The 26,078-nt window shown below is 47.3% G+C and overlaps 1 protein-coding gene across 7 annotated transcripts in view; it reads right to left on the reverse strand.

Moving 5' to 3' along the window:
• Window positions 1-712: 712 nt before the first annotated feature.
• Window positions 713-26,078, reverse strand: part of arhgef3 (Rho guanine nucleotide exchange factor (GEF) 3) — a 54,340-nt gene continuing 28,974 nt past the window's right edge. For 5 of the 7 annotated variants that reach the window (XM_076994285.1, XM_076994284.1, XM_076994288.1 and 2 more), the window contains 9 exons: window positions 12,864-12,971; window positions 11,446-11,616; window positions 10,315-10,377; window positions 9,691-9,787; window positions 9,419-9,495; window positions 5,896-6,153; window positions 5,581-5,751; window positions 3,137-3,323; window positions 713-2,821 (listed from right to left, as the gene is read on the reverse strand). In XM_076994285.1, coding sequence (XP_076850400.1) covers window positions 2,496-2,821; window positions 3,137-3,323; window positions 5,581-5,751; window positions 5,896-6,153; window positions 9,419-9,495; window positions 9,691-9,787; window positions 10,315-10,377; window positions 11,446-11,616; window positions 12,864-12,971 — 1,458 coding nt within the window. In that variant the 3' untranslated portion in view covers window positions 713-2,495. Of the gene's footprint in view, window positions 2,822-3,136; window positions 3,324-5,580; window positions 5,752-5,895; window positions 6,154-9,418; window positions 9,496-9,690; window positions 9,788-10,314; window positions 10,378-11,445; window positions 11,617-12,863; window positions 12,972-13,054; window positions 13,500-18,525; window positions 19,243-26,078 lie in introns of those variants that run through there. The other 2 variants (XM_076994287.1, XM_076994290.1) reach the window with 2 other exon arrangements.

Consider the following 26,078-nt stretch of genomic DNA (forward strand, 5'->3'; position numbering starts at 1 on the left):
CCAGACCCAGGGGAGTTTCAGGGGGAGGAGTGGATAGGTGTTATCAGATGTGATTACCCTCCTAAACAAAACGGAACAGTGCACTGGTGTACCTCCAACTGATAATGAGCCCACTAGGAAAACAAGAAAAGTGTTGAGCTAATGTGTCTGCTTAGAGATCACTGATGAGGAATGTGATAATGCATACAGTATTTTTTTGAAAGTGAAAGTGTGAGCTTTATCTTAGGCATATGTCAAAATGGTTACTGGACCTATAGCGGTTTCAACATGAACTATAAAAGGTTATTAATGATTAAAAGCTGCAGTTCTTAATTATTCAAAAGTGTATAGTTTTCACTCCTAGTATCTGACTAAATATTCAACCAGCTATTACAGATTTAATCTTAAATCAGTGTGAACTAGGGATGGCTCATTGATTTGTGACCAGCAACATAGCTACTTGATGCCCATTGCATTCTGGGCAAGTTCCTTGAAAATTCAGTAACATTTATAGAAAAATGTAATATACTTAATCAGTATTAAGGTACCAAATCCAATAATGATTCTCTTTGGACTCATTGCCAATTTGCAACTAAATTAGACATGAAAACATTGACATATCTCTTTATGTATAGTCAAAACCTTTATGGAACAGTGACTGTTGTGGCAGAAATGTTTAAATAAAACAAAAGACTGAGTGTAGCAAAAGGAAAAGAGAAGAAAAGCCTTTGATAGGTATTTAAAATCATTTATTTGTTGTTAAACACTTTCCAGCTGATCTTTGAAACCACTTTAGACATACCTTCTGACACGGCCATTTCAGGATTTCACATACCCCTCTGTATGTTTATACAAGTGCCCCCATGATGGATAACGAGAGTCCATCACCTCCAGTTCAAATCCACTTCTTCACCTCGTTCACTTCTCTTGTAATACCACTTGCTTTTCCATGAAAAACCAAAATAAAACGAACCAAACAATTACGTCAGGTGAAAAATCAGCTATAAATAAACATTCTACTGCATAAATTTCAATACATTTCTTTGAAAAAAATATAAGAAACAAAAAACAATAAAGCTATATACTGTATTTTTGGATTGTTTTCATAGTGATTACTTAAGGCCCAACAGGTAAACTTGGACAAGAATAAAACAAACACTTTTTGGCAATGCGTTTCTTAATAGCCGTCAGAGCCCGTGGTACAGTGCTCTGTTTTCAGAACACCCAACACTCGATTAAAAAAAGGACTGGTTTGGTAAGCAACGTGGCACAAGCAACTGCACAACTTTACAAAAAGTTTACAAGCCTTTGCTACATTGTTTTCACAAAATGACCATCAACACATTTTGTGTGGTTATCTGATGCTTTTGCCACATTATACAGGTTAATCACACACCTTCACCCCTTAATCTCATGTTTAAACACAAAGTATCCCAGGTTTGCACCTTGAGACTTGTTTGTAGTTAAGATTCTATTTCAGGTCCAAACTTTCCCAAAGATTATCGGTGGACTTTTGACCTTGTGGCCTTAGTCATAGGGCTCTACAGAATTGGTCAGTTGCATTTCCTGGTTGGATGCAGCTTGACCAAGACTCACGTTATTCGTGCATCAGTGCAGTTTTATGATCATGACTTCAAACCCATTCTGTCCATCAACCAAAAACCACATCCATACATTCTTAATACATTCACGCACATTCACTCCGATGACTTTCGTTGTATTACACAGGAACGACATCCTCCTCCATGTACCAGACAGCTGTGGCTTGTCCAAACATGTTTAGCAGGAAGCTGTTTGGTTTTAACTTCAGTTTTCTATGGCCACAAGCGTCTGCAGCTTCCTTTGGTCGGTCTGAACCCCCCCCCCCCCCGAGTAGTTACCATGGAGCCTCAAATTCACAAAAGGACCTTCAGCCTAACCCTCCGTCTGTGACATGCCATGAGCCACAAAGTTCACACCCGTAAAAGCACTCTGCTTTTCATTTGCCTGGGTGATTACCGCAGACACAATGATCTCAGCGCGTGAACACGAACACGCTGTACGTGTTTCAAGCTGAGTCTGCGTCTTTGCGCTCAGGCCGCCAGTAGTGGTGGTGTACAGCAGCAGGCACGGACACTCGGACGTCTCAATCCTGTGCTGCACAAGCGCTCTGTGGTGGGGGGTGGGGAGGTTTGTGTAGTCAGATAGTGAGCCACCTTTTAGTTCACACGGCAAAGAACGACGACACAAACAGTCCTCATAACCAGTGTCCCGTTCACTGGGCAACCTGATCGTTTCACAGTTGCAAATGAAACATATTACCACAGCCTAATAGAAGGACGAGAGAGAGAGAGAGAGAGAGAGAGAGGCAGTGAAAGAAGAGGAGCTAGAGAACCTGAGGAAAAGAGGACTCAAGGACGAGAAAGAGGTGCTCTGTACGCTGATCCACCGAAGGACACGGCTTTGCCGTGACAACACTGTACAGGTTTGCTCTGTAGGCAGAGATGACAGCCAACGTCCAAGTTACAGCGTGACTTTCACACTTCCACAGGGGTGCCGGTCCGGACGGCTGGGCACGCGGCGGGCAGGCCCATCCTGGCGTCGGCACCGGCGTCGCTAGTGTCCATGCTGCAGTCCGAGGAGTCGCTGTCGCTTTGGTCCATGCGCTCCTCGGACCTGTCCCTAGAGGGCGCCACCGGCGAGCGGCTGCGGGGCGGCTCGCTTGTGGACTCGGAGCCCAGGGCTCCTTTGGCCTGCCGAATGCAGTTCAGCCACTGTTGCTTGTTAAAGGCGTCGCTGGCCTGGAAGCAGTAGGACTGGAGCTGCCCGCCACTGCGGAACGTGACCCGGAAGAAGTTCTTGGCTGGAGGGGATAAAGGATGAAACCTGCATTAGGAGTTAAAATCTTTATAGTGTATCGATTAAAATGGTTTCTAGTCTGGCCTGGAGGATGTCCAGCTAATCCGAATGTAGTTCATTCCAGCTGTCAGTGTACCAGGTAATTAGAACTTGGCTACTAGGCTAAAACAAAATAAATATGTCAACTAGGTGAAGGTTCTGTGTACTGCGCTGGGGATCACAGGATGGGCACATGAATGATAAGGATGCTGGATCATACGCCATGCTGGACATTTAGTAGGGACAGCTGTGGGGAGGACAGGAGGGGACAGGCACTCACTCCTCTCCGTGTTGCTGAAGGCCCCCCGGATGGAGCCCCCCAGACGGATCTCTCCGTCCTGCAGGTCCTCCCACTCCAGATGACGCACAGGGATGGGCGGCCGGTAGAGCTGATACCAGAGCTGCTCGTTTTGGGTCACGGCCCGTGTGATCACCAGCACGTCCTGGAACAGGAACACGTGGAGCTTCTGTGGAGGGAAGGTGAAACGCAACGTTACTGAAGACCAAGTCACGAGGAAGGTTGTTCAAGGTAGAGGAAGCTCACCAACTTTGGCCGAAACACCAGCAGCACAAAGAGCATGAGTGAAAAACAGAAGCTAATGGATGGATTATTGAAAATGCTTGGATTATGGATTATTCCAAATCTCATTCATTAATCTCTCTAGAAAAGAATAATGGATGTCTGTAAAGCCTTCAGCACTTGACAGTAATCTCTTTAATAAATATTTTAGGGACACAACACTGGCATGTTACGCAAGACCTGAGTCGATGGGTCAGATGCTGAACCACTCAAGGGGGCGTATGTGAACCCCCCCATGATATTTCCATTTTCACAAGAACACATCAGGCTATTTTTGCACGTTGTGAGGCTCGAGTGCAATACATGCTGAATTTAGTGAGTAACCCTGATCCATGACCATAAAAGGATGTGGTCATGCGTGGGTGTGCGAGGGTGTTTAGATACACAAGGCGATACGTGCTGGCCTGGCTAGACTTATGACGCGGCTTTGGGCGGAAGACGCAGGCAGAAACCTGACTCGCCCCGCAAGACCCCAACACTACAGCTGCTCCCCTTGTTTAGGAGGAACTGAACGAGTTCAGACGACGTCTGTGTAGCGTTCTGTTGCGTCCTGGCATTTCTCAAAAATCTGAACTTTGGGACAGGCTGTGTTTAGAAACACTAAAACTCAAACGAATGGGAGAAAGGCTCAAAATAGAAACGCCGCTGTTTTGATGCCCCTCAACACACAAAAGGCAAAACTTGCCCAGTCTGCTCCTCGACCGCATTCTGATCAATAGCCTTCACGTAATGCCTTCCTATGATTGGTGCGCTGGTTCAGGGCGGTGCTGTGATTGGTGCGCTGGTTCAGGGCGGTGTTGTGATTGGTGCGCTGGTTCAGGGCGGTGTTGTGATTGGTGCGCTGGTTCAGGGCGGTGTTGTGATTGGTGCGCTGGTTCAGGGCGGTGTTGTGATTGGTGCGCTGGTTCAGGGCGGTGTTGTGATTGGTGCGCTGGTTCAGGGCGGTGCTTTGATTGGTGCGCTGGTTCAGGGCGGTGCTGTGATTGGTGCGCTGGTTCAGGGCGGTGCTGTGATTGGTGCGCTGGTTCAGGGCGGTGTTGTGATTGGTGCGCTGGTTCAGGGCGGTGTTGTGATTGGTGCGCTGGTTCAGGGCGGTGCTTTGATTGGTGCGCTGGTTCAGGGCGGTGCTTTGATTGGTGCGCTGGTTCAGGGCGGTGCTGTGATTGGTGCGCTGGTTCAGGGCGGTGCTGTGATTGGTGCGCTGGTTCAGGGCGGTGCTGTGATTGGTGCGCTGGTTCAGGGCGGTGTTGTGATTGGTGCGCTGGTTCAGGGCGGTGCTTTGATTGGTGCGCTGGTTCAGGGCGGTGCTGTGATTGGTGCGCTGGTTCAGGGCGGTGCTGTGATTGGTGCGCTGGTTCAGGGCGGTGCTGTGATTGGTGCGCTGGTTCAGGGCGGTGCTGTGATTGGTGCGCTGGTTCAGGGCGGTGTTGTGATTGGTGCGCTGGTTCAGGGCGGTGTTGTGATTGGTGCGCTGGTTCAGGGCGGTGTTGTGATTGGTGCGCTGGTTCAGGGCGGTGTTGTGATTGGTGCGCTGGTTCAGGGCGGTGCTTTGATTGGTGCGCTGGTTCAGGGCGGTGCTTTCAGGGCCTGAGACGAAGCCCGTGTAGCGGAGAGCATCCCGTTCACTCACAGGTGGTGTAAACACGCGCCCAAACCTGCTGCATTGCACTGTGAGCGGAGGCGGACGTCCCGTGTGGCACAACTCGGGCCTGGGTTACATTCTTCTATATTCAGGTTTTACAGTGTGGGACCTCCCTCGGGGGAACTGGGAGTGAATGGGGAGTCTGATTTCCAGTCTGATTTCTCAGAAGTGGAGCTGTTTTGTAGAAGATAAAGGCAGGCAGACTCATCCACACATGTAACTTTACAGCTTTGCCCTCAAGCGCTGTTTGAGTCTGGAGGCATTTTGTGTAATACAGTAGGCCAAAGGTCATCCACATTTATGAGAAACGCTCCAAGGTCCTGAACTACAGGTCTTCAGCGTACGTTGTAGATATCGCTTCTCATCCAAACCCCTCTTCTGTTCCTTCTGCGTCTTTTGCAAAGGTTGTTTTCACACCCCTCTTGAAAACTATCCCAGAGTTTCATAATGCAACAATACACTTGTGTTTTTTGCACACGTGCGTGCGAGTCTCATCACTTACGGCTCCTCTGTTGTTCTTCAGATCCCCGTGGCAGCTGAGTATCCGGGAGCTGTCGATGAGCAGATCCTTCTGGCTGTCCTCCAGGTAGAGCAGTCGCTCCTTGTAATAGCGGCATTCCGACTCGCCCGTCTGGGTGTTGATCTCGGCCACGATGCTCTGGATCATGTTGATCTGGAGAGGGAAAACAAACTGGATAAGGAGGCTATAAAAGAGCCCAAACAACCAGACGAGGAGGCTATTTAAAAAACCTCAAATCGCTTTCACTGGTTCCAGAACAACAACAGGGGGAAAGGTTGTTTTGATGGCTTGACTCACCGCCTCGTCCAGGTGCTGGCGGTCCGGGTGGTCGTTGGGGGTGTGTTTGAGAATCTCCCGCAGCAGAAGAGGGTATTTGACCAGGCGGCTGCGTGGGATGTCCAGGAAGTTCCACAGGTCCAGCTTGCGGCTGAAGGGCGACTCCAGGCAGCGCTGCAGGAAGTCCTGCACACGGTGGTCCTGCTTCTTATGGTCCAGCAAGGCTTTGGCTGCCACCTGATTGCTACAGTAGCTGTTGTACGAGTCTAAACACGGCAGCTACACACAGATGGGAGAGAAAAGAAAACATGTCACTAATTGCAATTCACCTGCTCTCCTTGCTATAAAAGGTATTAAGTAGCATGACATGTAAGCCTTCCTATATGCAAATTTCATTTCAGGTTCAATTTTGGCCTGATTTCTTTTCACGTACAATTCCAAATGCAAGTCACAGCTTTGGTTTACAGCAGGCGATTTCACCTGGTCACACAGAACCTTTTATGATCGGCCCCACAAGCCTGTCGCAATAAAAAGCCAAAAAACACCACTTTGGAAACCCAAGAACACGTGCAGCTAGATAAATACCCTTCAGCCAAGCTCGGGTTTGACAGCACTTGTCAGCTGTACCTCCACTATCCATACGCCCAGGCCTGTCTCATACAAGCGAAGAATGCTACCAGACCAGCACAAGCCAATAACCAGAGATGAGCTCTCCAAGAGAAATGCCTTCAGCTGACATCAGTCGGGCATTATGGAAACAGCTGTGCATTCTTTGACCGGGCAGAAGGAGAAATATATTGTCAGAGAGGCAATTTATCAATATGCGTGATAAATATTCTCTCCAGTAGTTCTCCGCACGGCCAAATTCTGAGACCGTATTATGGTGCATGTCTAAAGCAGTGCACTTTGGACATTTTTCTTTCTGGAAAAACGTTTAATTTTTATAATATGTACACACACGCCTCCTTAAATTCACAGTGCGTGTGTAGCTAGTTACACAAGCAGGAAAACAGAAGATCAAGACAAAGCAGGAGTCTGTCCCTCTGAAGATCATGCTCCAGCTTCTTTGGAGGTGGAGCGTTTCGAAATGTTTGCAGCCTTACGCAAGGTCCACTTGATGGATCTGTGCAGAGGACGCGTTGAGGAAACTCATCTCGGATGTGCTAGGTATGAAGTAAACATCATGAGCACCCACAGTTCTTCTCCCGCCTTCACGGTTCTCCCACGATGCATTTGGAGAAAACAGTGGGGGAGAGACAAGTCGCACGGGACGGCACCTTCCCGAAAAAAAACCAAAAAAAAAAACACAACATACCACACCGACTCACTAATAAATCACAACCATCCCAAAGGTCGAGTTCAAAAGATTGGAAATTGGGACGCTTTGTAGCTTTAAGTAAATATTACCTCCAAGGTTTGCTCAAAACTGGAAGGGGAGTTCATCGTGATGGCCAAGTTTCCAAAAGCAGAATGTACACTCAAAAGGAGTCCATGATGATGAACGGACCCACTGGGAGAATTAGTGGGGACCAAAAGGTGCAAGAACACATGCAAACTGGTGGAGCGGTAGGGCACGCTTATAGGCCACGCTTATAGGCCACGCTTATAGCCCACGCTTATAGCCCACGCTTATAGGCCACGCTTATAGCCCACGCTTATAGCCCACGCTTATAGCCCACGCTTATAGGCCACGCTTATAGGCCACGCTTATAGGCCACGCTTATAGCCCACGCTTATAGGCCACGCTTATAGCCCACGCTTATAGCCCACGCTTATAGCCCACGCTTATAGGGCACGCTTATAGGGCACGCTTATAGCCCACGCTTATAGGCCACGCTTATAGGCCACGCTTATAGGCCACGCTTATAGCCCACGCTTATAGCCCACGCTTATAGGCCACGCTTATAGGCCACGCTTATAGCCCACGCTTATAGCCCACGCTTATAGCCCACGCTTATAGCCCACGCTTATAGGCCACGCTTATAGGCCACGCTTATAGGCCACGCTTATAGCCCACGCTTATAGCCCACGCTTATAGCCCACGCTTATAGCCCACGCCACCCATCAAGGACAGAGAGCTCAAAGTTCCTATAGTAGCTTTTCAGTTCCTTCTCTTCTAAGAAGAGTTCAGAGCAGCAAGAAAGTGTGTGTGTGTGTGTGTGTGTGTGTGTGTGTGTGTGTGTGTGCGTGCGTACGTGCGTGCGCTTATGCACGTGTGTGTTAACACACGTGTGTCAGGGTAAACTAAGCGCTGGCTCTCTTGCATCTGAACAGATGCTGTTCTTTGCCCTCAAAGCGGTTCACTAGTGACCCCCCTGGTTTTGTGACCTGCTCTGTCCAACATATGTGTGGGATCTTTGCTAGTGAAAGAAAACGGCAGGTAGAAGCGAGATTTAGACAAACCCAACCGCAGACGTTTCTCCTCCGCCCTCGAATCCCCACATGCTGTCTCAATAAACAACACGTGGGTCCCTTTGAACATTTCCAGCATGCTAACTGAAGTCGGCAGGCTGCATCGTCACCGGCAGCGTGCAGTCTGGCGAGACCCTCGTCCAGCCCCCCAAGAAGAGGCCCCTCTCTGTGATGGGGCTTTGACCGTCTCATTTCATCTCATAATGGAGCATTTGGAGGATGATCATGTACACCCAGACGAGTGTTTCATGCACAACACCCCCCACCCTGCCTGTGCTGTGGAGCAGATAGCGTCGCTCTCCACATGCTGTTCTGTCTAACGTCTGCTGGAGGAAAAGAAAAAACAAAACAACCTCAAGAAGGATGAAGAACAACAGGATATTACTGTCGAACTGCCTCGACCAGCAAGAGAGACTTGAAGAGAACAAGCCGAACGCTTGTGCCAGGGACGCATGTGAAGGTAAACAGACCCCCCCCCCCGGGGTGCTGGAGAAGCAGGTCCAACAGGACGGAGCTGTCAGGGGAGATGAATCGGCCGGCGGGCTGAAGGCGGCCGTCACCCCAGCTCGAGTCCTTTCGACCACACGGCTCCTGGACGGCGTGTTCGAAGGCGCGTTTGAAGCCTCCGCCATCGTTAAAACCTTCGGGCCTCTAGACTTGGAGGAAGGGGTGACCTTGACGATGTATACACTGTACGCATTTTGCAGGACTGACTTGGCATGGTGTTTAAAGATGGCCCCATGCCAATGCTGTTACATGGCACCAAATGTGTGCTGTTGATCTGCAAGGCTGACGCGAGCACTTGGGAGTTCTTAATGACATCTTAACACTGTGTAAACAAGCATCTCAGAGTGCTAAGAAATCCCCACGCTATCCTCCCACACACTCACTGTTTGGAGAAGGTACTGCCTCTCTACACTGAAACCAGGTCAAAGTTCTCCTTGTTATAACCACATTACTGGCTTCACTAAGGGCATGTACAACCTTTTTGTAAAACCAGGAGGGTTTGAAGCTATGAAGGTGCTTGTGTGTGTGCGTGTGTGTGTGTGTGTGTGTGTGTGTGTGTGTGTGTGTGTGTGTGTGTGTGTGAGACGCCCCACACATTTTGAAGCCTAGGAAGTGTATATCTTACCCAGTCCACTAAAATGTGGCCCACGTGATCTGTAGAGCCATCTGCCTTCCTAGCCTCACGAAGTCGACTGAGGAGGTCTATAGAGAGAGAGTGATTTGCCAGATCAATGCACAAGTGTGTAGTTGAAAGAGCAAGACGGTATAATTTTCCATTTTACATCAATTGTCAGTTGAGGCTGACCTTTGGCCTTAGCGCGAGTGCACTACTTAACCAACTTGGTACAAATGCAACCATCACTGGCGAGGTGGGAGATTCCCAGAGCAGAGACTCACCTTCGTGTAGTGGGATGAGGGAGTCCAGGGTGCCGAAGATCTGATTGAGCTCGTGCTCCGTCATAATGCAGAGCTTCAACATGGGGTCATGGTAGGCCTGAAGTTACACCACACAAGCGCAAGTCAGACACGCAATCTGGAACAGTCTGAGCTGGGGCGACACCCCAGAAAACTACCGTGAACTAAGGGTCAGCTCGGCCTCAAGATAAACAGACTGCATAATACTAAGGAAAAGGCACTTCGGTTGTTGTACGATCTTTCGTCAGCTTGAACTTTGGCACGATGCACTTGAACGTGAGATTCTAACGCAGCGTTGCATACAGTAGTAGTCAGGTCTGCTCTGATGGTACTCTTGTGATTGCAAACAGCCTGAAATACTGATGACCGTATACTCTTAAGATGGCTATATATTGCAGGCGGACATAAATGTGTCTGTGAAAGACCTCCCTCGCGCTGCCTTGAATACACGTCTTGCCCCCCCTCCACCCCCAGTGGAAAGTGTGTGATTTCATGAGCGGAGGGGTAATAGGATCCGGGGTTCCCACAGGGCGGGGGGTAGAACTGTGTTTACACTGTGCGTGAAGTGAAGAGGAAAAGGCCACTAATTAGAAAAGCAGAGCTAACCTTCTTGGCCAGCTTGAGGTCCTCAATCAGGTCCTGCTCACCCTGAGACAGCTCAAAGATGGCCTGTTATAAAGAGGAAGAGGTCGAGAGAGAGAGAGAGAGAGAGAGAGAAGAGGGAGAGAGGGGATGAGTAATGCCATTCAAACCAAGAGGATTCAGATCGTACTTACTTTGACCTTTCAAACAGTGAATCTGATGTTTCATTTATTTACCAACAAGTGTTTAAAAAAAATAAAAATAAAGGTTTTTAAAAACAAACTTGTTGGGTTTTTTCCCCTGACTAAAATCTACATAGTATATGCAAGTGTTTATATACGTTTGAGTGTATAAATCAGCAAGGCAGCACTGTAAGAATAACATACACAGAGAGAGATCGGACAAAATACACAAGCCATGTGAACGCACCCCTGCCCCCTGTTCTTTAAGCTGCTGTTCAGCTTCGGTTGCTTGGGGGGGGGTTTCCTACGGGGCCGTCCCAACCTTTGAAAAACTCCACATTTCCCTATAGACAGCTGCTCCCTGTTATCCACACCAGAGCCCAGAGACTTTGAAGTCTGTGTGGCCATGGAGACAGAGAGAGGCCTAATCTACAGGCACCCAGCACTCACTCATCTTTACTACTGAAAAACAGTGGCCACCACTTGGACATCTACAACTGCTTGTCTGGAAAAGTTAAGTAAACACAAGGGAGGAATGGGGTGACAGTTTAAGGCGTTCACCCCACCACCCCACACACCCCCCACCCACCCCCTGATGCCCTCAAACAACTGCTCAGTCTCAACTCTACCATGTGGCGTTTTTCATGTGAACATGTACAGATTAATCTGAATGGAGATTAGTGAACTGGAACCTGGCGTAGGCCTTGGGGTCTGAGGGTCTGACAGGGGCTCAGGTCTACCGCCTGGTCTGGAAGGTAAAACATGCAGTGGGAACGTGGGAGACTGATGAACGATTTCCAGTAAGGCCCTTTATCACTGAACAGTAACTGGACTCAATCCGCATTGATTCCCCTCATCTGTAATGGTTCCCAACAGCATTTTTTCCCTTTGCGTTCATACACAATTCACACACACACACACACACACACGCGCGCGCGCGCACACACACACACACACACACACACACTCGTACCTCCTGCCGTTTGATCTCCTTGGAGGAGAGCGCCTGTCCCAGGCCCATGTCGAACGTCTCGCTCCATAGCTTGCTGTCCCGGCGCTTGGTGAGGGCAGGCTGCGCCGGCCTGCTCCACGGTCTGGGGTGCGTGATCTCGGCCCGGCTCTCACTACGGAAACTGATGGAGCGCTGGAGGAAGAGGAGGAAGAGCGTGGCCTACTTATAGAGTTTATACTTATAGAGCGTGTGCTCACGTGTGGTTAATTGATTTGGGGGGGGGGGGGGGGGGGGGGGCATTGAGGAATGAGTGCATGACAACAGGAGAATGTCTCTGTTACACAGCTGTAATGTAACTGCAGGGGTAGCAGCCTTGTGAACAGTGATAACAGAACACATCAAAAGACGTAATACATTTAGGTCAGACCACTAAGAGCCTGGCCCAGTTTCGGAAAATGCTCAATCGATCCCATATGCTAATCAGGGAAACCTGCTGGGCTGCAACAAACTCGGTTGTTTGCGGAATACCACAGCCTGGAAACACTGCAACGGATGCTCAAATGGGAATGCGAGAAAATCGAAAAAGTTAAGGCCAAACGTTTTTTCTAAGCGCTGAAATGATGATCACATTAAGAGCCACAGATAACATTCTCACTAGATACAAACATGTCTCTCTGTTTTGGTTTTTGGTTTGATGTGCACTCCCTCTCGCGGTCGACGGCAAACGTGCGTCTAGACGCAGCGCCCACAGCCTCGGGCATTACCAGCTGCGGGGGCCAGGCGAAGCGGAAGGGGAGGGGTATGGGCCCTGCGACCAATCACCAGCCTGCTCCGCCACGCCCCAGTCACGCACGCAGGCAGCCCAACCGGGTGGAGCTGTGCCCAGGACCGTTTCCTGCCCCCGGGTCCTCTCGCATTTCCCAGCCCAGTCCTCTCGCGGCCGTTCTCTCACCCTCTGCGCCGGAGGCAGATGGCCCCGAGTGTGCCTACCCGACCCCCACCCCCACCCCGACCCCCACCCCGACCGCATCCACACAGCAACAGCTGCCCCCACAAGTCTGGCCCAGGGGCCCAAGGGCAGGTCCAGGAAACTCGTGCTTGGCCAAAAAGTCACAGAGAGACTCAGTATAATACAACATGTAATTCTGTCCAGCAGCCCAACATCACCACCCCCCCTCCCCCCGTATCATGGCAGGCTAACTTAGGACAAAAAGATATAAGTGTATGAGAAAAGTACTATATTATAATAAACAAGTAACTGAGGAAAAATCTTCCTCCTAAATGACACAGTCAATGTGGAAGAGCCCCAGTCCCATGTGAACGATCACACAACCCAGTCTCAACTTCAGTGCCAAGCTGACGCCGCCATAGGGAAGCAGGTGTTCAGCGCAGGGATGGGCTACAGGTCACGTTTCAGGACGCATTCATTAGTGCCGTACCTGCAGCGTCTGTCCGATCCGCTTCAGCGGGGCAGCCTTCACCGGTGGGATGAGGTTGGCCAGCGACGTGACCCGGGACAGAGGTTTCGCCCTCTTGTTGCTGGGCTCCTGTGGACACACGGCACAACGTTGTTAAAGACGGGTGACGGCACACGCGCGAGCGTGCGCCCACACGGGCGGCGTGGGAATACCTTCTGTCTCACGCTCTCCATCGGACCCACTGGAGGGCATCCGTGACCAAATGTGTCTGGGTATCGCCACACGCATGTTCACGCCCCCTGGAGGTGGTGAGGGACCGGGTTTGCTCGGACGGCATTGAGCGGACAGCCGGCGAAAAAAGCCCTGGAGCTGCGGAGCACGGCGGTGCCGGCGCTCACCTCAAGGTTACGGGTCTCTCCAAGGATGACGAGTAGATGGCAGACCGCACATCTCCACCAGCAGTCAGATTCTCACGCTCTGTTCATATCACTTTGCTCGGGAAAAGGACGATGAGCAGATCCGGTCCTCTACCCTACCCGGCTCGTCCGGACAAGCACATACAGAGCAAACACACATCCCAGCGTCGACCTTTCCGCACGTCAGCTGGAATCCTTACCGTTCTCAGTGGTCGGGTTTGGGAAAGAAATGATCAGCGCAGCTTCTTACCCACCTCCCCCTCCCCCTCACCTTCCTCTCCCCCACTCTCTCTCTCTTTCTCTCTCTCCATGTGACATCACTGCAGCCTTTAGATCTGTATTCAGTTGGCACAGATGTTTTTCTGCTGATGCACTCCCTCCCTTTGGTAAGCCAACAACACCTGTGACACAGACTAACCTGTCTGTGGAACCTACCAGTGCGTCAAACACAAGTGTCAGGTGACTGCAACATTCACAGCGCCTTTGACTCGGACACACTCACATTTCTTGCCTCGCAGTAGTGAGTGTGATGCACCAATTGAATTATAGAGGAGCAAGAGTCATTGAGCACTGAAGCAAGAAAAAGCAAGCACAGATGCACATGTCTGCAGATTCATGCAGCACTGAAAGACTGATTTTCATAAGAACCAATGCAGGCTCTGTTAAAATACACAAAGATCTCATGGACCAAGAAATGAAAAATGTGGCAGGGGATTGTAGAGTATAAAGAGGAGCAGACTTATCTCGTCCGTCTTTTAGCACTCAGTTTCCTTCAGTGGGATTAATAACAGAGCTCTGCAATCTCTGGACCTGCATCATGAACTCAAAACACAGACATATACCTGGCATGGAAATGTTAACAAGTGCCCTAACATCTATTCTGAGCTAAGCTAAACATACACAACCAATCCATTCCAAGATGTTACACAACCAAGTTATTCTTCATTAGTAGACATAGGCCTAAGATATATACACACGTCCTTCTCAACATCAGACATGCTTGAGCTCCACACACGAACATGTGTTCTAGCGTATGTAACGGTTGGAGCTGCTGTTTGCTCTGGTGCTTCCCTGATATGAAGAGAAGGATAATGTAAGATGTCCTTACATCATTCTTTCCAGCCAATCAAAAGGCAGCCATACCCCCATTGTCAGGGCTGCTTTGAACAAAAGGTCTCGGGTTCATTTGATCGGCCTTCGAGGATCATCCGAGATACGTCAAAAGAAAGTCTTTGTCTCTGCGTGCACACACGACCGCAGGCCAGCCAGCTGAACCGGCCGCTCGATATCCAACCCATGTTGGCTTCAACCAGCCTCCCAGATCTGATGATCTGGACCCGACCTGATCAATAGACATGTGACGTGGAGATCGGCTAACTAATGGCCTCTGATAGTACATACGCTTATTGTAGCACCGCACACGCTGGACAAATCACAATCAAGCGGCTAGTACCGTGTGTCCCTGGACGATGCTCAGAGCTGTTCTCATCTCCCCAGTTACAAAGTACAAAGGGCAGATTGCTCAAAACCTCATTAGGGATTCCAGTTCAACTAATTAGGTATTTGGTATAATTAAGTACACTGAGAAGAGAGAAAGACAGAAATACCTCAGAGGAAACCCTAGCACACAGAAGTAGCTGTATTAGGTTGTGGTGGTGAAAAACCCCCTAAAAGTTATATATATATAAAGATATACACACACTCTCCGTAGGAGAAAACATTTTTACTGTTTAGTATTGGATTACTCTGAGGGTGGTTTAGTTGTATTTAAAAAACTAAGGCAAAGATATCTCATTGCATTTGGTCTTCCACCAACATATCAGCACGATGAGATCATCTGGAGGTAGAAGAGGACCGTTTGGCTTACACCAACAGGCCTAATCACAAGGTTCAGCTCCTACCTGAAATCTCCAGCCCTCCGTCCTCTCTGACTAATGCTTTCACCGGGGAGACGGGCAGAGCGGCTTTCATTTAGAGATGGATCAAGCATCCCAAAATAGTTTATGTAAATTCCTAAAGGTTCTGTAATGGGACACCTCATTCTTAACTTAGTAACTTATGTTTTAAATCATAAATGAGGTCAATTATTCAATCATTTCAGCATCACTAATGTGGCATGACACTATGGCCAAGACCTTATGGAGAGCATGACTTGGAGGGCAAAGCCAAACAGGACAACTGTAGTTAGGTTGCTGTTAGGTTAATAGAGATGCAACTACCAACACCAAGACACTAGTGCAACGCTGCCTTGTCATACATTTTAACACTCACAGTAAAGCCTTCAGCATACAAGAGCAACCCATGTTAACGTTTGAGTGGTCAAATCAGACTTGTGTGTGTCACAAACGCGTCCACAGGAGAGACGAGTCAAACACATCAACGTAAAATAAACTTTTAGAAAACTGACCAAATCAAATATGCATAAGCTCAGGATAACTTCCAGCCACAGTCTTCCATGTGGTTAGATCACAGACAGGCTGCCATGTGTGTTTTTGAGAAGAGACTTGGACGCCCCATGCTGTTATTAACATGAAAGCTTCAGCTAACTGAAGCCTGATGATTTTAAGCTAGACATTTTTCTGCTGAGAGGGAGAGTCTGGATCTGTGTGGGAACAGATGAATCACACCAGCAGCTGCTCGAAACTCCACCCAAAACTGCAATTAGCCAGTGGGTAACCAAGTAGCTGGGAACTAACCTCCTGTTTTTCACACACAGGAGGAAGAAGAAATACTTTTCAACGAACAGCTGGCGATGCTAAATCTGACAGTTCCGACGGGTCTCTTGCATTGGACTGCAAAAGTCTCATCGAAATCCGAACGGCACAGCAATTTCTGTTTCCCGGTAATGGGGAAGTGCAGTCGCAGGAAAGTTTCAGGGCTTTGGCGGTTTTTCATTGTGGTAAAACAGCAGCAGACGAAAGCAGACATGTGGGGTGAGGTGCGATTAACACCAACACGTGAACATATGATGGTGTACAAGTCCATAGCCTGAGGTTGTGTCGTTTTGAAGGTAGATACCCTGCAGTAGGCTGTAAGGCCAGCAGCACGTCATGTAGTGACTCACACCATTTCTTTCTGATTCAGGCACAAAAACACCTCTAAAGATCTTGTTCTGGCAGAATGTTAATCACCACTTATCTGCTGGGTCTCGCTGTGAGTACTATACAAAGGAGATTACACATCCTGTCCTCACAGGAACTCAAATATGAACTTGAGTATAGCTGAGTAACATTCGCATCATTTGGACTTGTCTTATCTCCGGTATTTTTTTCAGTAAACTCCTTAAGGGTATTTGTTTGCTTTTCTGCTCCTCCTACTTCAGTGGATCTCCATTTCGTGCTACCGCAGAAGTTTCTTTCCACTGCATCTTTCGGGGAGACTGAAGGGTGCCCGAAGGGAACAGACTCTTTGATGTTCGTCCGTTTTGATGTTCACTTACACCGAACTGCTGTGTTCAAACCTTTGAGCTTGATGATGACACACCAGACTGCACAGTCAATGTAACTTCAAGGCTAGGTGCATGTGCACGCTCGCGCATGTGCACGCCCGCACATGCACGCTCACAGCTCGGCTTAAGAGGAGTTTTCAACCCATTCCTTCAGGAGGCACAGAGAGCTGAAGTGGTCGCTGTAAAACGATATGGTGATTGGACAGTGATACGCCTGTGGGGTATGCCGTCGTGCTTTAAAGCAGTCTGACGACAAACCCACATGCTCACCCAGACGTGAGTAAAACATCCTCCGCTGCTGCTCACCAAGGCACAGGGACACGAAACAAAGGGTTTCCCAAAACCCCAGTGGCATGAGTCAAGATTCGAACTCTCACCACAGCTCTGTATCCAAATGCCAGGTTTTTTTTTGTGTGTGTTACAGTATTAAAGCCTGTTAATGTATTTTTCCTTTGTCGTTTGGTTCTGCTCAGCTTCTGTGTAGTAACCTTATCTCACACACACACACACACACACACACACACACACACACACACACAGGACACAGACACACAGACACACAGACACACACACACACACACACACACACAGACACACACACACACACACACACAGACACACACACACAGACACAGACACAGACACACACACACACACACACACACACACACACAGACACAGACACAGACACAGACACAGACACACACACACAGACACACACACACACACACACACACACACACACAGACACAGACACAGACACAGACACACACACACACACACACACACACACAGACACAGACACAGACACAGACACACACACACACACACACACACTAGTAAGGATTTTTCTGGAGCTTCTGACTTCTGGATCTTTCGTTCTATCTGTCACCAAGACTGCTGACTGGTCAGTGACACATGCGAGTTGATCAGTCTACTCTGGGCCAATCAGGGCAAGAGAAACACGCAGGCTAGATGATGTCGTAGTGGCATGCAAGGCCCCCGCAGGCAGACAAATCTGAGGTGTGTAGGGGACTTCGAAGCAGACCCACCAAAACTCTTCATAGACCACAGCAACCATTTTAAATTGCACTCCAATGCATCACTACCCAAGTCCAGCATAGACCCAGTAATGGGCTACTTGTATTCCAGCCAACTGTTGAGAAGATGAAACAACACATCTGTCCCACACTTTAACTACATTAAACCTGACTCTTCCCAAGCAGGGCTCTCAAAGATACTGCAAACTTTACCAGCTAAACAGAGTTGAAGAATGTGGGATGTACCGTAGTGATCCCAGTATAACCTGAGCCTAAAATGAAATGTTTCCATTATATTTTCTCCCATTCCAAAGTGGAATAGATCAGTGCAACAAAGTTAAGCACCATCTACAGCATCAAACTGTCGTCAAACATATGACTTACCGTGAACCAGAAACAGTCTGGGGAAAATTGTGTTTGCTTTGTTAAGGCAAAATTATTTGCTAAAATGTTGACCACATTATTATGGAACAGCGCGTCATACCAAAGACTGTGACGTTTACGTTTATGTTTATCAAACAGCTGATTCAAGTTGCTGCTTCATTTCCAACAGAAATCGCTCATTCGGCAATTGTCACAAATCAATACTGAGCATGATACGTTCCTGTACGAAAATATCATTACTGTACATACGCCAGCTAAAAAGGAACCATTCATAGTTTAAGGTCACGGCTCAGGCAATTAAAACAATTATTTTCATAAATCTTTTTCAAAACGAATCTTGTGCTCATATTGATAAGGCAGTAAAAGAAAGCATGAGGAGCGCGTGGTAAACCCACCTCCACTTCTTTACCAGCCGCGCTAACTGTCTGCACCTCCAGCGAGCAGTTCGCTCTTTTGACGAGCAGGTAAAACGGGTAATCCTTGGCCACCATGCTGTCGCTCTCGGCGGAGCCGGCAGAAGTAAGAGGAGGGTAGTCGCAAGCTAGCCTCCCGGCCACCGTGCCCGCCAGCGCTACGGAGTTGCGGTGCCCTGTGTAGAGAGCGCCTGCCAACGCATCCCGTGTGTCGCGTCTCCGCTCGTCCGCGCGCAACCTCGCCACTGGCGCGAGCTACAACCCTCGCGTGCGCGTGAGAGCGCGTGCTTACAATCTCCTCCCGCTGGTAGCTCTGCGTGCTTGTTCATGGGAACTCTTCAAGGGGAAGCGAGGGCGCCGCTCACTGGAGCAAATTATTTTGCTGCACACATCCGATTCAAACGGAGTCTAGGCGGTCTTGCCAACTAACGCGACACGCGGCCGCCCGTGGAGAACAGTGACGAGCTTCGTGGAAATGTTCTTTCTCGGTGCCTCCTTCTGTGGTTTTCCTTCAAAATGCTCGCGTGCGGTTTCTCTTCGCTTCATTCATCATTGTTCTCGGACAAGCAAAGCAATGCGTTACATGTATTTTGTGCATTTGCAGATTCATTCACGTCATATTCTGTAACCTTTACATCTAGCATTTTCAGACCTCTAAACAAGTATCCTAACACGAATGGTACGCGCAACATCTTGTGTGAATATGTTAATTGTAGCTTTGCATGAGATAAAGCGCATGTCAGATCAAGTTCAGTGCGTTTTGGAAACACCAAAAATGTATTGGTTTTATATAAATGAGGTTAGTGAGCAATTTGACGTCAAATTGTTAAAAGCGCTCCTGTAGTAAGCCAGTAGCTGTGCGTGCACGTGCGATTGCGTGCCGGTTCTACAGCTGCTGAAGAGCTGTGTTTGGAGCAGAAGCCATTTGCCCTACCATTTTCACTACCGCTAAACTCACACAGACTGTTTGGACAAAAGCATATACATATGTCTTCCTGCTGCGGCCTCTAATAACGCCAGTGTTTGTGAGGTGGGGAAGTACAGTATGCATGCATGCATGTGTGTGTATGCATGCATGCATGTGTGTGTATGCATGCATGCATGTGTGTGCGTGTGTGTCCCGACACCAGCTCCTGCTCCAGCCAGCGGCAGCAGGAAATCGCCCCCAGTTTTAAGAGTCTTTGTTCAGGCCTAAGGTTCCTGCCATTGTGCAGCCACCATGGCCCGGGGAAGTGTGCCGCCGCCGTGTGCGTGATGGAGTGGGAGGGGCTTAGGCCCGTGTGTGATGGAGTGGGAGGGGCTTAGGCCCGGCCAGCCAGGCAGCTCCGACACTCGCTCAGCTGTCACTCAACTCCCCCTCCGACAGCTCGCACGCGGTGCAGAGCTTTCCAGCGCCCGTGCCAGAATGTAGACAAAGGAAAACAAGAAGCACTTGGACCTGACCCCAGGTCAGTCACGAATGATGGCTCCCTGGATAATTTGCTGGCTTGGCTGCACAGAATCACTTTTAAATTGTTTCCTGGGCAAAAACGGTTTCTGTCTATGCAGTTTTGGCCTGGGGGATGTAAATAGGAGGAAAACACAGGCAAAGGGGTTGTGGCTAAATGAGTTTGCTTACATGTTATCATGCATATAGTCAGTGACTGCTTTTCTGTGGCCTAGTTCTGGCAGATCCGGGTCTACACCAAACCTATAAAACAATATGAATGATTCACGCTTTTGACCAGCGCGTTTCTACTGTACTGCCAGGAATGTTTGTTATGGACATGCTTTACCACACCAACACGGTCCCCCGTCACAGAAGTCTCTTGCAGTTCTTATTTCGCTGACTGGATTTCAGGGGAGGAAAAAAGCAAACACAGTTGTGCATGACGGATATATCCTCTGGCGGAAGGGATCCGTGTAGCAGCCATAAGTCTTGCATTTCAGTCGACGACACTTTTTGCTTTCAGGTCAGATTGGTAAGGAGGAGAACAGCTGTCTCTCGTGTAGGGGGTTTTATTCGGGTTTTGCCCTTGTGCAAGGCTTAATAATAATATTGAGGAAGAAGTTAGCTACTAATAGAAATGAGCTACGAATAGATCTCGTGGTACTGATGGCATTTATTTACAAGAAGGCAAGGTAGGCTCATGCTATTAATTTTGTTAAAGGTGTGTGTGTGTGTGTGTGTGTGTGTGTGTGTGTGTGTGTGTGTGTGTTTACGGAAGGTGTTTGGGTTATTCAGACAGCTGCAGCTCTTGTTCCTGAAGACGTTAATCACAGGTAGTGGACATCACATTGTACTTGAAATAGAATAAGTTGTTAAGAGATGCATGTCTTAATGGCATTCCCCCAAGGATGAGTGACATGGTGTCAGGTACGTGGATGATGCTGGATACCACCAGGTCATTACTGCCATGATGCACGTAGGTCACAGGGAAATTCATGTATAATAATTTCAGGATAGGATTCACCTGCATTCTTTTGTTTAAAGTAAGAAATAAAAAGAAAAAGTGTCAACTTCAATTAGAAAACTAGAATGATCAGTTTCATTTTCTATGTTTAATCATGCGCTGACAAGATGTTAGAACAGCCATGAGCCTTCAATTTTTTGAAGGAAGAAAATTGGATCAGTTGAATTTAAATTTATGAATGATCACTAGCTAACAGTGATCATTCATAAATTTAATCCACGTCCTAGTTAGTGATTGATTAATGAACAACAACTGAACAACAGTCATCATTTAGAGAACGCAAAGTTGTTGTCACCATCTCTATGGCTAACAGTGTGTCACAGCCCTAGACATCCATCAGGCACTGTGGCAAAAGTAGAACTGGGGTCTTTACTACAACTACCACCAGGGTGTAACTACTTACTACAACTACCACCAGGATGTAACTACTTACTACAACTACCACCAGGGTGTAACTACTTACTACAACTACCACCAGGGTGTAACTACTTACTACAACTACCACCAGGGTGTAACTACTGAAAGAGATAATCTGCCTAAGGCAAAAATTAATAGACAAATACTTAGAAAAGGAAGAAAAATATATATATATATATAGAAAGAGAACACAGAAGCAAAGTTTAGTTGATGACAATTATCAAGTCTTACATTTATTTAGGTTCTTCCATTATGTTGTTTTTGTCAGATATGCCCGTGTTTATCTTAAACCTCTGGTGATGTTGGGGAAGGCAAAGGGATTGGGGAACAAAGGGACACAACACACAACAATTAGTCTGACTGCGATTCACACAGAAGAGTGAAATGGCTTGTGACCACAGCAATGAACTAAAATGACATCACTAGTGAAGTCTGGGTCAGTACAATTGTCTCTCAATTATGATTCAGAATGACTGTTATATTCTGGACAAGTCTGGAACCAAACTCCTGATGGAATAAACATGTCCACAGGGGAACAAAACTCAAAATCTCAATGATATAATATTCAAAATCCTACAGTTTCCTTAAACATCATTACCTTTACTTTTACACCTTGGGCTACAGAGAAGACTAATCCAGAGATATACTCAAACTGTACATGTCAGTTGATACTGAAAAAGTGTTCATATAATCAGGTTAACCAAATGAACTACACACAAATGCAATAATCAGCATTCTCAAAAGGACCCAATTGCAAAACGTTTTTGGACGTAAAACAAAGTGAATAAAAAGGAAGGCTGTGTGCTCAGCTGGCCTTTACTGCATTATTCTCCAACAGATCTCCTACCGTGGTGGAGCTATTGACGATGTGTGGCAGTGACGAGGCCCAAGGAGGCACATTAGAGTGGCCATAGATGGAGCACGCCAACGCGCTGGAGACAATGTCCATGCAGCTCTCAGCATGCGAGCTCAGCTGTAAAGGGAAGAGCTGTGTTTGACCTCCCATGGTAAATGGCATAAACATCACTAAGAGGGAGTGAATCTGTTTTGTGTCTGAGAGTACCTTCAGAGCGCTTGGACTGTGTGCTCACAGTCAACATCAGGAACTGGGTGGTCTATCAGAACTTTGCACATTTGAGTTATCGGGTTATTTAAGTTGTAACCACTGGCAAAGCCACTGCTGAATTTATACCACTGTTTAGTATGGAATTTCTACTCGAGTTCCACAGTTCAGTGGTTTCCTTGAATGTTTGAAATGCGTCCGTGTACATACTGAAATATGTAGATGCATGAATTTGAATTTGAATGATGGCCTGACCTGGTTGTGTTCAACAGCATTCATAAGACTTCACACATTCATCATCACCTAGCAACTCATCAGTTCAAAACAGAAATACTGTTCAATGACCACGCACAACTGAATGAGGAATACGGTCCCCAGGAGACTAACACGAGGTACTGAGTCTGTTGTTAACAGGGTCAAGAGAAACCGAGGGGTTGTACTAACCCATCCTCCAAATGAGAATGGGTCAGTCCATGTCCCTGTGCAATACAGAGATGAGTACATCATCATCAGCAGAAGAGCTAATAAAAGCAACAGACAATGCAAGAGGAAATGACCTCAGCCATCCCAGCAATGGCCTCCACCTCTCCCGCTGAAATGATGCTGCTGCTATGATGTAAGTCGGTTGTTTAAGGAACAGCAATAAAAAGTGAAGGAGTGTTCCCAGCAAAGCCCACAGTCTCAAGTGTTTCTCGTTTGTTCCTCAAGTCTCATCCCTTTGTCCTGCTGCCTGACCCTGTGCACTTCCTTTATTTACACACCGCACTATTTTACCCACTTAACATAAAAGTTCCATATGATTCAAAGGCTCACCGTCCCCAGTCGGAGACCCACATTTTTAAACTTTCCTCTGCATCAGACTTTGATAAGAAGATAAGCGCGAGTCACACCAGGCTAGCAGTTTCAACACAATTCCTCAACACTCACACACCACGCAGGGCAGATCTCTCCTGTTCCTTTTGTACATGTTCAAATCTGCACTGAACACAGATTACAATGAGTCTGGGTTCAAATTCAGATTTATCAAAGTACATGTTCTGAGTTTTGCTCTTGATCTTTGAAAAAAAGGGGGGACTGGGGACTAGTCAGACATATGAATCAGTTGCGAGTAAAGGAAATGGCTATGCACTCAACTAGTAATTACTTACATGACATTGTGTTATCTATAACCACTAGCATTTGTTTCTATGTTATTACATTGTATAGATATTTCAAGTGGTTCCTGATCCCAGAACTGTAGAATCCCTGCGCTGCAAATCTTACCACTTGCCAACATACCTGATTCAGCTCCCAGTTAGACTGATGGCTTACAAATTGATTCAGGAGGGTCACAACAGGGCAAAAGCTTAACTGAACTCCATAACGTCTTTATAATGTAGACACTAATACTGAAGTAAATTCTGAAGCACTGTCTTCATAATAATGCGATCCAGTCAAAAAATATAAGATAAACTAATCCAGAACAGGTCAACGACAGATCAGAGTCATCTGTAGCAGGGACGAGATGACATTACATTATATACAGCTTAAGAAGACGTATGTCGTTGGCAGCGTATCTCAGGGTTCAAGTAATCGGAGAGAACGTCCGAAGCTACTTCACTTTGAAATGACCGGCAAACCACCAAAGCCTGCTGGAGTGGGCCAAAGCAGATGATGTTAGTGTTACACACATCTAAAAGGGCGAAACGGAGGAAAACGGCGGAATAAAAAAAAACCCGGAAGATACTTGGGGCCTTCCAAAGCGCTGATCCACACAGCTCCGTCTAATCTTTCCCCCTTGACTGGAGATGTACGGGCGCGTTATGCAAGAGCTCAATCTTCCTCTCGTGAAGCTCAATTTCCTGCACGGTGTGTGGAAATTACAAAGGCATAATTGGAAGAGGAAAAGGCCAGGCTGCTCCCGATGCATCGATCAACGAAAAACAAGAAAAGAGAAATTGATTTTGGCGTTAGAATGAGCGGGGCTCACAGCAACATGGACGGGCTGCCGCTGTTTTTAAAACCCATGAATGTTTCCTCTGACATTCAACCAATGAACTATAAGGGCAAGACTGCTCTATAAAGGAAGCGTTACAGGGAAATTCATAATTAACATCACATTAAAATCTTTTAATGGGCAGTTTCATGTGACTGCACATATCTGAAAAGATGCTTTTACTGGTGAGCACTGGCACAACATTCAAAACCATCTCAAAGAGACTATAGAACAGCAGATGCTAACTTATAAGCCCCGCCCACCCGATGTCCTTCACATGTCTTAATTATTCATAATACTGATAAACTGTGGCCATTAAAAGCTAATGTGCAAGGACAAATGGCAGGACGGAGATAGCAGGAGTGAGAATGACAGAGAGAAAGACAGCATGACAGAGAAGGTGGAAGCAAAAGGAAGAGGAGGACACAGTAATGAAGGACATGGTCAGGGAGGAAGAGGAGGACACAGTAATGAAGGACATGGTCAGGGAGGAAGAGGAGGACACAGTAATGAAGGACATGGTCAGGGAGGTTAGAATCGGTGTCAACCAAGAGGCTTTAGATTTGTACAGCTCTCTTAAAGCATGACGTGGAATGTCACTATTGCCTTACGCTGATCTAGAGTGAAAACGGCAGTGCCTCTAAATCTAGGTCAGTGTAGGTACAATGATGTCCTGTAAGGCTGATTCTAGATCAGTCTGTATTATTTTTAAAAGAGTGCCGTTTCCTGGTCTGGGTCAGTATGGAATGTCTCAGATCTGTCCATCTAAGAGGAATTAATACTATTACTATAAAGTCTGTTTATGAGTCTCTACATAAACCACGGGGCCAAGCTTTTCAAAGAGCAGTTTTGTTTTAGATCATTAAAATATATCTTAACCCATTTTCCCAGCAGACAACAAATTAAAAAGTGGCCTGCTAATAAATGAGAACTCCATCATACATCTTGGATAATACATCTTGAGATCAGCCAGTATAGTACAAAATTACGACAGCTTAAGGACAAAAAGAGACTGAAGCCTCCCAGAAGAATCTGAGATAAAGTTGCCACACAGGTTACAAGATACTAGGTTAAAAAGGATAACAGCAAACTGATGGATGATGGCGTATAAACACTGTATACAACAGACGTACTTTTGCAATGACATACAGATACAGTCTAATGCTTTGCGGATTTAAGCGTTTAGATTTGCAATATTCTGAATTACTGATACTTCTGTAGTGCACCCCACATGCATACTAGTGTTATCTGTGTTTTTGGCTGCTTTTCTGCAACTGAGTCCAGATTAGGTGTTTGCAGCTCGACCAAAGCTATGCTGAAAAACTCAATTAAATGATTCAAACATGCAACGTGGATTGGGGGGGGGGAATTATGGTTTAGTCTGTATCTTGTCACATGACTGAAATGTCTGCATTCCTTTTGCTGATGCTGTGGAAGGGGCATATTTATAAGGAGTCTTATGGGATGGGTGATGGGATGATTAAAGGGAGATCTTACAGCTAGGCAAACGCAGATGACGATGACCGTCACATCTGTTAGTCAGGTCTGGCTGAGTGTGAGGAGAGGGAGAGTGGAGGAGAGAACATTCCCCCATGACACATGCACAGACAGAGAAGGGGGGGGGGGG

This window comes from Brachyhypopomus gauderio, unplaced genomic scaffold (genome assembly GCF_052324685.1).
Source record: "Brachyhypopomus gauderio isolate BG-103 unplaced genomic scaffold, BGAUD_0.2 sc138, whole genome shotgun sequence".
NCBI lineage: Eukaryota > Metazoa > Chordata > Actinopteri > Gymnotiformes > Hypopomidae > Brachyhypopomus > Brachyhypopomus gauderio.